This window comes from Haliotis rufescens, unplaced genomic scaffold (genome assembly GCF_023055435.1).
Source record: "Haliotis rufescens isolate VD_foot unplaced genomic scaffold, xgHalRufe1.0.p SCAF_8, whole genome shotgun sequence".
In the NCBI taxonomy this organism is placed as follows: domain Eukaryota; kingdom Metazoa; phylum Mollusca; class Gastropoda; order Lepetellida; family Haliotidae; genus Haliotis; species Haliotis rufescens.
The window spans coordinates 38,922,020-38,938,183 of NW_025964372.1; the positions used below are offsets into that span (position 1 = coordinate 38,922,020).

Below are 16,164 nucleotides of genomic sequence, written 5' to 3' on the forward strand. Positions count from 1 at the left end.
GAGAAAGAAAGAGAAAGGCAAGGGACGAAGGAAAGGGAGAGAGAGAGAGTGAGAGAGCGAGTCTGTATGCCACTTTTAGCAGTATTTCAGCAACATCACATCTTGAGCAGGAACAATAGGTAGCAGTGATAATGGAGACATAATTATACATATATAATTGCAACAATGATGGCAACGAGGCAACACCATTGGGACTTCAAGATCCAGTAATCCAGCAGCAGTCGAATAACCACACACTGAGACCATCAGAGACATTAATAATTCATGCCGGTCATTTTCCATATTTCAGTGATATCCCATTCACTATACAACCTTTGAAGAGTCCCTTGAAACTTGAAGGATCAGCAAATGTCATCCTTCTGACAGACAACAACACTAATTTCCATATGTGTGCTGTGTCACCGAGCTAATCTACCTGGTACTATCTGTTCCATGTCCATAATTCCACTGCAGTCCACAAACTGTCCTCGTCCCTTCATATCCAGTCTACACAATGTCTATATGATTCCACTGCAGTCCACAAACTGTCCTCATCCTTTCATATCCAGTCTACACAATGTCTATATAATTCCACTGCAGTCCACAAACTGACCTCGTCCTTCCATATCCAGTCTACACAATGTCTGTTTAATTCCACTGCAGCCCACAAACTGTCCTTGTCCTTTCATATCCAGTCTACACAATGTCTATATAATTCCACTGCAGTCCACAAACTGACCTCATCCTTTCATATCCAGTCTACACAATGTCTATATAATTCCACTGCAGTCCACAAATTGACCTCATCCTTTCATATCCAGTCTACACAATGTCTGTATAATTCCACTGCAGTCCACAAACTGACCTCATCCTTTCATATCCAGTCTACACAATGTCTATATGATTCCACTGCAGTCCACATACTGTCCTCGTCCTTCCATATCCAGTCTACACAATGTCTGTTTAATTCCACTGCAGCCCACAAACTGTCCTTGTCCTTTCATATCCAGTCTACACAATGTCTATATAATTCCACTGCAGTCCACAAACTGACCTCATCCTTTCATATCCAGTCTACACAATGTCTGTTTAATTCCACTGCAGTCCACAAACTGTCCTCATCCTTTCATATGCAGTCTACACAATGTCTGTTTAATTCCACTGCAGTCCACAAACTGACCTCATCCTTTCATATCCAGTCTACACAATGTCTGTTTAATTCCACTGCAGCCCACAAACTGTCCTCGTCCTTCCATATCCAGTCTACACAATGTCTATATAATTCCACTGCAGTCCACAAACTGTCCTCGTCCGTTCATATCCAGTCTACACAATGTCTATATAATTCCACTGCAGTCCACAAACTGACCTCATCCTTTCATATCCAGTCTACACAATGTCTGTATAATTCCACTGCAGTCCACAAACTGTCCTCGTCCTTTCATATCCAGTCTACACAATGTCTGTATAATTCCACTGCAGCCCACAAACTGTCCTTGTCCTTTCATATCCAGTCTACACAATGTCTATATAACTCCACTGCAGCCCACAAACTGTCCTTGTCCTTTCATATCCAGTCTACACAATGTCTGTATAATTCCACTGCAGTCCACAAACTGTCCTCGTCCGTTCATATCCAGTCTACACAATGTCTGTATAATTCCACTGCAGTCCACAAACTGTCCTCGTCCGTTCATATCCAGTCTACACAATGTCTGTATAATTCCACTGCAGTCCACAAACTGTCCTCGTCCCTTCATATCCAGTCTACACAATGTCTGTATAATTCCACTGCAGTCCACAAACTGTCCTCGTCCGTTCATATCCAGTCTACACAATGTCTGTATAATTCCACTGCAGTCCACAAACTGTCCTCGTCCGTTCATATCCAGTCTACACAATGTCTGTATAATTCCACTGCAGTCCACAAACTGTCCTCGTCCGTTCATATCCAGTCTACACAATGTCTGTATAATTCCACTGCAGTCCACAAACTGTCCTCGTCCGTTCATATCCAGTCTACACAATGTCTGTATAATTCCACTGCAGTCCACAAACTGTCCTCGTCCCTTCATATCCAGTCTACACAATGTCTGTTTAATTCCACTGCAGCCCACAAACTGTCCTCGTCCTTCCATATCCAGTCTACACAATGTCTATATGATTCCACTGCAGTCCACAAACTGTCCTCGTCCTTCCATATCCAGTCTACACAATGTCTGTTTAATTCCACTGCAGCCCACAAACTGACCTCATCCTTTCATATCCAGTCTACACAATGTCTATATAATTCCACTGCAGCCCACAAACTGACCTCATCCTTTCATATGCAGTCTACACAATGTCTATATAATTCCACTGCAGTCCACAAACTGTCCTCGTCCTTTCATATCCAGTCTACACAATGTCTATATAATTCTACTGCACTTCAGTCAATGTCTACATCATTTGATCTCTAAACAATACAATGTTCTTATAACATCCATGTACTATACAATTTCAATATCATATATATCCATATACTTTACAATTTCAATATCATACATATCCAGAAGCCATACAATGTACATGTCATTTCATATCAAGGGGCAATTATATCCACCGCAATTCGCTAAGTTGGTCAAGCCAGAAACCTATGATTGTTGGTTCGAATCCCAGTTCGCCCCAATTATGTGAAGGTTTGTCAGCACCATACCCATGCGTGTGGGTTTCACCAAAGCGGTAAACGTCTGAGACCAGTACATTGCAACGGAAATACTGTTAAAAGTGTAGCGGCCATAAAACTTCCGAGTCCCGTGAAGGGATTCGAACCAAGGACCTTCTGATCCGAGGTTGGACGCCTTGTCCACTCGACCAAGGAGGTTAACCCCATCAGCAAGCTGACAAGGTAAGGATGTCATCTGTGGGATGACTCCACACCCTGCTACATACTCCCCATCAACAGAAGGCACGTCCCGGGCCGCATAGTTGGATACTGAGGCTTTTTTTGCTCATATTTAATATGAACCTGCTCAGCCCCAGCTTGGGCGCCAATGTAGCGGCCATAAAATTTCCGAGTCCCTGCTACAAAAGCATGGTGTTATACTCACTCACTTACATCCACATCATAAAATGTCCATGTCATTTCATATCAACATACTATCCTTGTGTTGTGGGTTTTCGAGGCCCTAAGAAGTATTTCTGATTACGTGTCTAATTACAATCCCAACCCACTAAACTTAAGTCTTAACTTTGAGAACTTTTATTTCGGTTAACATTTGGATGGTGAAATGACCATGTCTTGTTAATTTTATAGTGATAATGCCTCATCGAGCGAGATGAGTCGATCAGGCGCCATCTTGTTACTGTCACATGATTTCAAGCCCCTTCATTACAGTCAAGTTAAAAATAGATGCACAATATGATGAGTCACATGACACGACAGACAGGAAGATTACAGACAGGAGGTTTACAAACAACATTATCGGTACATATGATTGTTCTGACGCACAATCATCATCAGGTCAAATTTGATTTGGGGGCACGGGTGGCCCAGTCGACTAAGGCGCCGCGATTCGCCGTGCAAAGTTGCGTCCCTTGGGCACGCCAGAAACCTATGATTGTGGGTTCGAATCCCAGTTTGCCCCAATTATGTTTCTAGGTTTGTCAGCACCATACCGTGAGTGAAAAAGTACATTTAGAGATATGTTTTCATTACTTATTGGATATCTTACCTCGTGCAGCTTAATTTGTAACATAACTTCAGCGGCAAGTGGCGAACACTTTGATGTCTTTAGTCGGCTTTGAAGTGTCCAACTTGATTACATCATTAAGCGTGGTCATGTATTGTTTGGGGGCTCGAAAGAGGTGAGGCTTGAAAACATGTGGCATGGGGATATACAATGTCTGTATCATTTTATATACATAGACGATACAATTTCCACATAATTCCACTATGTTTCTTGCTATATCCGTATCATTTCACATCACTGCATTGGTTACGCCGTTGTCACGCGGTATTTATTTAATGTAACGATCAACTAGTGACCCACACATCATATTGCTCCGTGTTTATCTAGGGTGCTGTTACTAAAGCCTATGTCAAGGTATAGGAGTTACAATCACCTTAGCGCTAAGATCGTTTTATACAACGGCACCCAGATGTGGTGTTTGGGCCCAAAGAACTTTGAGTTAATGAGCTTTCAATGTTCAATATTTCAAATACCCCTTTGAAGTTACTCCCTATTAAATCATGGCTTATTTATATCAAAATATTTTAATGTTTAATGTGTTTTTGTGTACCTTTGGATTACATATGTGGATGAAAGCGTTCCATTCCCTCGTCCGTCTTTGAAGGGCAAGAAACACCTTTGAGAGATTGAGAAGCTGAGTATTGATAAATCAATTCCCATTCTGACAACCACAATAGCACCAATGAGAATTCCTGGAGTACCATATTGATTTCCTGATACAGGGAATTAAGTATTAATATTAGTACACTGAGTTAATCCACACACATATTTCCTATGATATAACCTAATTTTAAGAATACATAATATTTTCCATAAACTAGACAATTCAGTCTCGTCCATGGTGTTTCCGGGTTAGAAGATAGGTCTCCAGCAACCCTATGCTTGTCACAAGAGCTGACAAAATGGAACAAGTGATCATGTTCGGTGTCTTGTCGAATTGCACAACATCGTATAAAAATTGCGTGGATCGGAGTTCATAATGTCAATCACTGGACTGTCTGGTCCAATTTTGCTTATCTGCGGACTGCTCACCTGAATTATCCAGAAATTATGATGGAAAATGAACAACGTGCCACGACGTCAGCTCTCTTGACTTTACATCAGGTGAGCTAAAAACCAATTCCAAGTTCTTTTTCCAATTCCGTATTGAAATTTATTAATGTACCAATATGTTCCACAAGTGCAATCGTTCTTGATTAAATATTTGGTGTCGGAGTCAGCAATATCATTACCATGTACAGTATATCTTCCGATTTTGTCTCTACACAATAAAGAACAAATTATTCATGGATCTCTAGCTGACAGTAAGACACACCGGCAAACTCATCTCCATACCTCCATGAGACATCAATCCTTCATGACAGAGGCAAATGAGTTTCAAAGAGCAGCACAATGTCGGAGATTTAAATTAACATTGAAGGATATTCTGTGTTCTAATTTGTTTCTTAATACTTTTACTTGGGAATCAAAGGATATCTATTACATTGTGAATAAATTGTAAGTTTGTTAGTTTCTATGTTGTTTAACGCCGCACTCAGTAATATTCCAGCTATATGACGGCAGTCTGTAAATAATCGAGTCTGGACCAGACAACTGAGTGATTGACATCGTGAACATCGATTCACGCATTTGGGATCGATGACATGCATCAACCAAGTCAGCGAACCTGACCACCCGATCCCGTTACGTCACCTCTTACGACAAGCAATTGGTCGCCTTTACGGCAAGCATGGGTTGCTGAAGACCTGTTCTACCCCGGATCTTCACAAGTGATTGCGCTTCTTTACATGACATGATCGCTGCATGAGTGAATATGATCTTTGGCAGCTTTGCTTTTGAATAAGTCAACTCATCATTGATACTTAAGTTTAAAAAATGACACGTACTGGAAAGACACTTTGAACAACATTGCAATTAAATCAAAGCATATCATGCGTGAAGATGCAGGGGAATGCAGGAGGTAGGTGTTCAACAGATTAAGGGCTGAAAAACCAAGGGTCATAACTGGGACGTACTGGGATTAGAACCTGCCACAGATACAGGACAAATCTACTGTGCTCACCATACTCCACACATGGGGCATATCATTATCCATCATGCCTCAAAGTGAGATTGACCAATCAGAGAGCAGAACTACTGATCCCACATGAACCTGAATACCATCAGTTAAAATCCAAGATGGTTGATACTGACCTGATATGAGACCGTATACCGTCATTAACAGCCATCTTGGATATTCCAACACCCACCTCACATATTTCACATCGAAATGCTGCTACCGAAATTCGTTATTTGACACTGTTTTGTGTTTTACTATCATTAATTGTGATGTGCAAGGATAATAATCTGTTTTTAGATCACAGTCATGACTTTATTGACAATAGTTAAAATTTTAAACAAGGTTTGGCCTCTAAGTTTTGAAGAGAGTCTCCCATTGACATCAGTAATGGCTGTCAAATGCTTTGCTAGTAGCACCGATGAGGAAATCTCTGATAAAAGGCAAGATGTGTAATATGGATACCAGAAAGTGTAAACTTTTCAACATAATAAATTTGTTATGGTGGTCTTTAGTTGCCGTATGCGGTGTCATATTAGGTTAGCAGAAATTTATTGGGCGAGGCATCCCCAATATCTTTCTGTTAACCTAATATGCACCGTATACGGCAACTAAAGACACCATAACTAATAATATTACCCATAAAGGTACAAAGATCAAATGTAATAACTTTCTTCACATGCTTATGTCAGGTTTCTCAATGATGAGTGAGTGAGTGAGTGAGTGTTTTACGCCGCTTTTAAAAGTATTCCAGTTATATCACGGCGTGTCAGCTTAATGCTGGAGGAAAGCCCGAAGGGATGCAGGTCTAAGACGTTTACCACTTCGGTGAAACCCATGAGCACGGGTATGGTGCTGACAAACCTAGAAACATAATCGGGGCGAACTGGGAATCGAACCGACAATCATAGGTTTCTGGCGTGGCGAATCGTGGTGCCTTAGACAACTGGGCCACCCGTGGCCCCCCTATGTTGAGCAGTCAGGTGAAGCAACATGACTTCATATTATTAACTTGTCTAGAACACTTTGATATGGCTTCATCTATTGTTCATGACATCACATATTGATAATAATACATCATCTGAACAATAGCGAGACTTAAGGGACGTTTCTCTGAAGTTTTTAAATCTCATACATTTGTCTTCATTTTCTTCCTAAAAATTACAATGAGCAATATATTGAATAACCTACTCCAATGTGTATGTGTGTATGTGTGAGGGTGAGTGAGTATGGTTTTACACCGCTTTTGACAATATTCCAGCAATATCACGGTGAGGGACACCGGAAATTGGCTTCACACATAGTTTCCAAGTGGGGAATTGAACACGGGTATTCAGCTAACGAGCTAACACTTTAACCACTTCGCTACCCCACTGCCCTGAGTGTGTGTGACTGTGTGTCTGCTTGTATATGCAGATATTATAGGGCTAGCCCACTGAGATACCATCCTGAATACTCCACTCAGACACAGCATACTGACTCTGAGCCGACCAATCCTATTTTTTAGTCCCTGAATGCCGAGTGCCAGCCAGGGTAACAACAAGTACCACCTTTTAATATCTTTTGTTATGACACGGCCGGGGATCGAACCACCAACCTTCTGCTCTCCAGGCAGATGCTCTATCCACTTGTCCACGGTGGCGAGTCATGATTCCTTGGTGTGTGTTGGTTATTCTCTAAAAGTGACTTGTTTCTCTATGTTATTGTGGACATCCATCTCCTGACTCCTGCTTCGTAAACATGCAGATTTGCCAATCCTTATTCTCAAAACTACACACTTACTCAGAAAAAGCAATCAAATCCCAGTCCAGCAATAGACAGACTCCAAGCCATTAGACCAGCACACACTGAGCCAGTGCTGTAATAGCAGCACCATCAACACCAGCCACAACAACTCCAACAGGAACAACAGCAGTACAGCAGCAACAACAGCACAGCAATGGCAGCTCGGCAACAGCACCAGTCACAACAACTCCAACAGCAACAACAGCAGTACAGCAGCAACGACAGCACAGCAGTGAGTGAGTGAGTGAGTATGGTTTTACGCCGCTTTTAGCAATATTCCAGCAATGTCACGGCGGGGGACACCAGAAATGGGCTTCACACATTGTACCCATGTCGGGAATCGAACCCGGGTCTTCGGCGTGACGAGCCAACGCTTTAACCACTAGGCTACCCGACCGCCCCAACAGCACAGCAACGGCAGCTAGGCAACAGCACCAGCAACAACTCCAACAGCAACAACAGCAGTATAGCAGCACCAGCCACAACAACTTCAACAGGAACAACAGCAGTACAGCAGCAACAACAGCACAGCAACGGCAGCACCATCAGCACAAGGCACAACAACTCCAACAGTAACAACAGCAGTACTGTGAGCAGCAACAGCAGCACCAGCCACAACAACTCCAACAATAACAACAGCAGTACAGCAGCAACGACAGCACAGCAGCAGCAGCACATTCAGCACCAGCCACAACAACTCCAACAGCAGTACAGCAGCACCATCAGCACCAGCCACAACAACTTCAACAGGAACAACAGCAGTACAGCAGCAACAACAGCACAGCAACGGCAGCACCATCAGCACCAGCCACAACTCCAACAGTTACAACAGCAGTACTGTGAGCAACAACAGCAGCACCATCAGCACCAACCACAACTCCAACAGTAAGAACAGCAGTACAGCAGCAACGACAGCACAGCAACAGCAGCACAACACAACACAGCATTTTTTAAAACCCACATTAAGGAATCTCATCAGCTCAAGTATAACAGTCTTATTGGACACTTAATGTTCCGTGCCAGTCCGATACTGCTGTAGAAACCACAGTGAACCTAACCATACATTATGGATAGGAAGATGCATGACAAGAAAGCTTTAATGATGATGTATGTAAGAAAGAATGAAAGCAAAACAAAGATTCTGGTCCCATGGTATTAACTCTCTGTTGTGTCAAGGGCAGCAAGTACCTAAAATCACATAATCTGTGTGTATGTAAATTTGTGAGACGCAGGTGCTTCCGGTAGAGCAGTACATGCTTACCCTTTTCAAGAACACCTGGTGTCATCACTGATATTCAGTGATCCATACACACAGTTGTCACTGCTATTTTGCCTTGTGCGCCCAGTGGACCTGATTCAGCGTATGACTGAGATTGCGAGTCGTGGATTCTACCATTAAGGCAGGACATGCTTGCCCTTTTCGTGAACACCTGGGCCCACTTGCACAAAGCGATCTTAGCGCTAAGATGATCGTAACTCCCATACTTTAACATAGACTTACAATAGTCGTAGCGCTAAGATTGCTTTGTGCAAGTGGCCCCTGGTGTCACTGCTATTCAGTGATCCATTCACACAATTGTCACTGCCATTTTGCCCTTTGCGTCCAGTGGATCTGATTCAGCGTATGATTGAGACTGCTTGTTTTCGGCATTGACATTTCGTCCTGGCTTAACTGCAGAAAGCACTGACATGATGTTTCTACTGCTAATGCACAGCGTTGCTTCAGGCAGCCTCTACGCAAACAAAGATGAACAGTCTCATTGTTAAACAAATTTGCTTCTACAGCCTGTGGCACAAACTGATCTTTGATAGAGAGATATCTTATCTCTACCTTGTTTATATTCCAGACTAATTTGATTTTTTGGCAGTATGCCAAGAGGCAAAATAAAAACCTTTTGTCAGACTATTTTAAATTTAAGAGTCCTATAAAAAATTGAAAAATAGCTAAAGAAAGATGTTGAAAATAACAATTACCTTTTTAACTTGTTTTCCTACTTTTACATATTTTGGGAAACACTTAAAAAACATAAAACATGAAATAAATAATAAGCCCCCATCCTTTTGAAGTGATTCAAACATTTGATAAATGTTACAGAAATAAGGTCATTTTGACTTGACCATCAAAAACATTATGAAATTACGCTGGGATTTGGTGGATCTGTGGCAAATGTCTCTTGCCTGCATATGAGATCACTCATCAGACATGTCAAATATTACATAGACAAAATACATCATTATTCATGTTATATGTATGAGGTGCTCAGCCATGTCAGGGTTTTAACCCATATGAGAGTTTTACAACTCATTGTGATTCACTGAATGTTGTTCAAATCCACTCTCAGCAATATCCAAGCCATATCACCTTCCAGCTTGTAAATAATGAAGGAGGCATGGTTGATCATAATATCTTCCACACGACTATCTGATAGCCTGTCAGCGAAGTGGAGCATCTGTTGAAAAATCTAACGATTTTATTGTGTGATGAAAGAAATGGGAATTACCATCTTCGACGTAATAAGCAACTAGGGTGCTCTCAAAATTAGAAATAGGGGGCTCTTATTAGAATATTATTTTGGTGAGACAAAACAGAGTTGAAAGATAAATTTCTGGTTTATGCTGACACCCTGAAATGTTTATAAATGACAGATATGTTTTTCCAGAATTTAATTGCCCATGATTAAAGGTGCATATAACACACAAGTGCATATTATACGTGAATAAATAAGTCTTGTGTACATTGATCAATCGGAAGGGGTGCTAATTGGGATTGTTCACTAGCCAATAAATTAGCAAATAGCCATTATTAGAGCAAGGCGCTTATTATGTCGAATACAGTATGGCTATGATATAATGAAGGTGAGGTATATGAAGGACTAATCGTCAATTCCAGATCAGCACTGATTATGTTTCTAGGTTTGTCAGTACTATGCCTCCGCTCATGGGTTTCATCAAAGTGGTCAACATTTGTTTGTTTGTTTATTATTTAACGCTGTACTCAGCAATATTCCAGCTATGTGACGGAGATTTGCAAAATAATGGAGTCTACATCAGACAATCCAGTGATTGACATCATGAGCATCAAACCACGCAATTGGACTACAATGACATGCATCAACGAAGTCAGCGAGCCTGACCAAAGTGGTCACCATCTAACACGTGCATCACTTGGTGCTTTCCTCCCACATCAAGCTGACATGGCATGATATAACTGGAAACTGTTCCAAGTGTCAGTTACGGTGCTACATATTTCCTTCACTCCTGCATAATCCTTGGGAGCTGAGAATGAAAATTGAGTCCCCACTGATCCATTGACCAGGTAATAATGGAGAACTTTGAGCACACATTAGGGTGTGGAATTGGCCCAATATAAATATGCACATCATCATCATCATCATCATCATCATCATCATCATATCAGCTTATTTAGAAGTCTCGTTGCTGATTGATTGATTGAAATAAAGAATGGCATGATGGCATGACATGATATAGTCGGAATTGTACAATCGACTCTGCTTTATTCAGCCATTTCTATTGAATATGGAGAGGGTTTGGTCGCTTTATTTCTATTATTATTATTATTATTATTATTATAATTACTATTTACAGATTAAAATAAAAAATGCAGCAAAGAGGGTTTGGGTGAGGCACAGTCAGACTGGTTAGGCTCATAATCAGCTCAGGGCCCTTGCCCCCTCTACACGCAGCCCATAAAAGCAAATGGGACTTCTCCCAGGAAGCGCTGCCTAGTCAAACCCACCCAGAACTTTTCAGTGAATGTGAAGACTCCCAAACACTGCAGCCTTAAGCTTCTGCATTACCCAGATTGTCAACAGGGCTGTAGCAAACCCAGGTACTCTCCCAATGTCCTATATAAGTCAACAGATTTGGAGGTACCAAACCTAAGGCACCGAGAACAAGGGTTAGTCGGACAACTTGGTACATGGGATGCAAGCGTGACATTTCGAAAGCGAGGTCCGCATATTTGCCATGTTTTTCCTGAATCTTGTCAATCACATTAGTGTCAAAAGGGACAGAAAATTCAATAATTTATAATAAATGATTTCATTGGATTTATCAAAAAGGACAAGATCAGGTTTGTTGGCCTAAGTGGATACGTCTGAGGCTGTATACGGGCCTATTCCAAAGAATTTTGTATTTATTATTATCCATGACGCCCAAGCCAAGATGGTAATAAAAAAAAATTATTATTATAATTGTCAGGTCTTGATGTGAGGTTCCAAGTATAAGATCTAATACTAATAGAATCACTGCTACTGTTGCCTTCTGAAGACACTGACAACTCAATGCCTTCATGCTGACAATACATAAGTTGAAATCAGACACCTGACATTCAACCACCACGCAGTAACCTGGCAGAACACAAGCAAGAAGTCATACAACTTCTCATCTGTCACTACACATCACAGATTACATACAACTGATACTGACAAATGTCCACAGTCATGACATATGACGCTAACATGTTGCTGTGTGCCTGCTATACAGGGGCTATCCCCCTATCAAAGGCTATTAACTTAACTCACCCTTGACTCTCTCTATGAGACTACTCAGGCACCGCGTTTCGCTGTGCAGATTTGCATCCCTTTGGCACTCCAGAAACCTATGATTGTGGGTTCGAATCCTGATTTGCCCCGATTATGTTTCTAGGTTTGTCAGCACCATACCCGTGCTCGTGGGTTTCACCGAAGTGGTAAACGTCTGAGACCTGCATCACTTCGGGCTTTCCTCCCACAACAAGCTGACACGCTGTGATATGACTGGGATACTGTTAAAAGCAGCGTTAAACCCAACTCACTCACTCACTTTATGAGGGAAGAATGGATTGAATGACGGCCACGTATTTCGTAGCTTAAATTGGTCTGTCTAACATATTTTCATACATATTTGGAGAAATCAGAAGTTTAAAATATGTGACCAACCATGAGATACTAATGGGTGAAAATCACATTTTGACTTTTCATAATATTTTAAAACAGCACCATCAGAGCACAAAAATACAATTCACAAGCTTCAATTCATATTTATTACAGAGATACGTGACATCACACATGGCGATCGTCAATGAAGTAAGTTGATGTTAAACATCTTAATGACGTCATAGCACAATTGTATCCACCCATAAGGTTCCTTTTCTCCTGAGGGGGGCACATATTTTCCTTCAGCTGCCATGTAAAATGTGTATAAGAAATCATTCACAACATGCTGGCATCATGCTGCTGTGTGCCTGCCATGTTAAGTATTACTTGAACTCAGGTCAACTGTTTGTAGGGCTAGCCGGTACCCACCCCCATACTACCCGACCCTACCCGGGTACCCACCCCCATACTACCCGACCCTACCCGGGTACCCACCCCCATACTACCCGACCCTACCCGGGTACCCACCCCCATACTACCCGACCCTGGGTGACCGCTGTAGGTCTCGAGAGAACGGTACAAAATGTCGATTGGATTTTTTAAATATTTAGATACATGTATGAAACAATTTGATCATGCATACACTGAAGTTGACTTAAGTTATATCTTTATTCAACGATATGAAAAGTCAGAAAGAATGGGTGCATAGTCAGAAATCATTAGCGACCTGTAGTGTAGCCACTGAGCTGTTCTGTATAGAGTATTTGTCATTAAACAATATATCACGTGACTAACCACGGGTCTGGGTAGTCCTGTGGGTACCCGGGTCTTACTCAGTACCCATCAGCCCTAACTGTTTGATTGGCATTCTAGAAGTTGGTAAATAAATAAGTAAACACACAACTTTATGGACAACAACTGGTTTACTGCATAAAGCAACGTTTAGATGTAGATTCTTACACTGTGAACAAGCTAGAGTCATAGTGGTGTAAGAATCTACATCGAAAGGTTGCAAAATGCAATAAACCAGAAGATGTTTTATAAAGTGTTTTATTTACTCAGACCATTATGTTTTATCTGTTATTACATTCTTCAGCCAAAGAGTGAGTGAGTGAGTAAAAATTTAACATCAGATCAGCAATAATCATATTTAGTAACAGTCAGAGGACAGAACACAACAGGCCATCAGCCTCAAGACCCCTGAAGATCCGGGGTAGAATAGGTCTTCAGCAACCCATGCTTGCCGTAAAAAGCGACTATGCTTGTTGTAAAAGGCGACTAATGGGATCGGGTGGTCAGGCTCGCTGACTTGGTTGATGCATGTCATCGATCCCAATTGTGTGAATCGATGTTCTTGATGTCAATCACTAGATTGTCTAATCCAGACTTGATTATTTACAGACCGCCGTCATATAGGTGTAATATTGCTGAGTGCAGCGTCAAACAACAAACAAACAAACAAACATGAGCCTCGAGCTGTGACTAAATGAAGGCCACTTCTTTCAGTACCATGGGTCTGTCTGACATATTCTCATAAAAAATTAGGGGGCAATAAATATTGACACGTATTTTATTTCATCTGACATGTTTTATGTGCTAAAGAAATCAGCTGCAGCACATAACATGCTCAATTTAACATTGATATTTTACCAAATCAATCAATTGTTGCTGATTGTGTACAGAATAATCTAGAGTCCTGTTCCTTGTCCTTTATACACAGTCTTGCTAAAATAATTCCTTAAATCTTCCAAGTAAATTAAAAACCAACATATCTCACACTTATAGAGTTTGAAATTCAAATCTCCCTCTTTGCTTTCTGAGATTTTGTAAGAAAATAACAAAATGATGGCCTACATTTCATAGGGCAGATTAAGAAATACTGTATTCGACCCAATAAGCGCCCATGTCCCAATAAGCGCCCTCCCCCCCCCCACCCCCCGGTTCCGGAAATTTATATAGTAATTATTTCTTTTTAAATGAAAATCGTCCGGGAACCAAGGTTTCTGGATATTTGAAGTCTGTATAAGCGGGGCATGACTGTATTCTGTTTATTTTAGATATTTGTGACTTAAGGCTTACTGATGAATTAACGCCAATTTGACTCTGAATTGGTCCCAATAAGCGCCCACCCCTTCTGTCTTTATTTTAAGCGCCCTGGGGGCTTATTGGGTCAAATACGGTATCTGATATCACAAAGACAACTTGTAATATGTATATATACATTACAACCAGTTCCTACGGAGCGTGCCAATATGACATTTCATTCATAAAATGTTTTTAACTCACTGCACAGTGCAGAATTGGTGCAGCCAGCCGGCTGCAAGACGCCACTGCTTGAACACTCAGATGCTGATATCACGTCTCACATTACATCTGCAATTACCCTGCACATGTTGAGAACCAGTTGTGCATGTATGAGAGTACAGAACATGCAGTGAAGACGCATAATGTGATACAGGGGTGCATCCAGGATTTTAAAAAAGGGGGTTCCACTTGGCCATTTGTAACCAGAGGGGAGGAGGACCACCCAGAAGCCTACCCCCAAAATCACAAACACGACACGCAAACATTATTAATTTTGATCAACAATCAACATGTTATCACGGTAGGTAATCTGCATACAAAATATCATCAGATGTCAAAGAGGGGGTTGGCCATCCCAGAACACCCCCTCTGAATCCATCACTGTGATATGATAATATCATGTAAGCTGTGTGGGGTTTCATAATGCTCCATTGAATACCACTCAGCCCAAATGATACAAGAAGACATTGATTATAAACCACCATATTAAATATGTGCATAAATCACAAGAAGTATGGTACATACCTCGTTATGCCTATTAATCCGGTCTTTGAGTACAGCTGACATTATGATTGATTACTAAACTAAATGAATCACTCTATTCTTTAAATCCTTTCTATATGTTCCAATGATGTGATTTTTTAATGATAATCTTTATACAGACAGCTTTTCATTTGACAGTATTGTTTCATAAAATATTTTCGAAACTGTAACCCATAAACTATTTCAAACAATTCCTGAATTGATGTAAGATGCCGTGCTTGTTTTTCACTAAACACTGCATCATGAGCAACATCTGTCAGGCATGATGTCACACAATCAACCTCATCACCAGGCCTGACCACACAAGCCATTCAGTTGCATTTCAGAACAAGCACAGGTTGCTCGGAGCCTATTTTAAACACAAATGTCATTAGGGTTGTATTGTAGACAAGATTTGGTGCCATTTATGTATAAGTTCCAGCAGAACATTTACTACCAACATTTGCTCCTTTGTGCATATGGTGTCTAGGTTTGGTTCCCATCACACTGGAATTTGTTCCGGTCATACAGGAACTTTCACACACATATTTCTTACCTTGTGAAACGTCAAGTGTCTAAAAGTGGGATGCTTTATCTGTGAAAATTCCTATTTGACATTTCCGGTAACATTTTGAAAAAACCCTCAAATTCATTAAAACATTTTTTTTATATATTTAGGTTACCATGTTAAAAAAATGGTCTTATGGATCCTTCATCCCAACAGCCATAGTATTCACTGTCAATTGCCTTATTGTTAAGTTATTTGACATTAACAGTCATTTCATGGAAATCTACTGCAGCAGTACTTCCGAATTCAATTGCACTCTGTATTATCCATTCTGTCATAATAACATATTTCACATTTGCGTTTATCATTGATAAACTTTCAGGATTTGTTTCATGCTTTCCT

At 40.9% G+C, this 16,164-nt stretch overlaps 1 protein-coding gene across 1 annotated transcript; it reads left to right on the top strand.

The window, feature by feature from the left end:
• Positions 1 to 5,641: 5,641 nt before the first annotated feature.
• Positions 5,642 to 8,440, top strand: LOC125377021 (protein kinase 4-like). The gene is made up of 3 exons (XM_048389807.1): positions 5,642 to 5,670; positions 7,637 to 7,783; positions 8,005 to 8,440. Exons 1-3 carry the CDS (start codon positions 5,642 to 5,644, stop codon positions 8,438 to 8,440), a joined length of 612 nt encoding a protein of 203 aa, XP_048245764.1.
• The last annotated feature ends 7,724 nt before the right edge of the window (positions 8,441 to 16,164 follow it).

What these genes read in the sequence shown, in the direction of transcription:
- LOC125377021 (XM_048389807.1), top strand. Translation starts at nt 5,642, where the DNA reads ATGCGTGAAGATGCAGGGGAATGCAGGAG. An exon ending in GATGCAGGGGAATGCAGGAG is followed by an intron (nt 5,671 to 7,636) that starts GTAGGTGTTCAA and finishes CTGTAATAGCAG; the next exon opens with CACCATCAACACCAGCCACA. An exon ending in GCAGCAACGACAGCACAGCA is followed by an intron (nt 7,784 to 8,004) that starts GTGAGTGAGTGA and finishes CAACTCCAACAG; the next exon opens with CAACAACAGCAGTATAGCAG.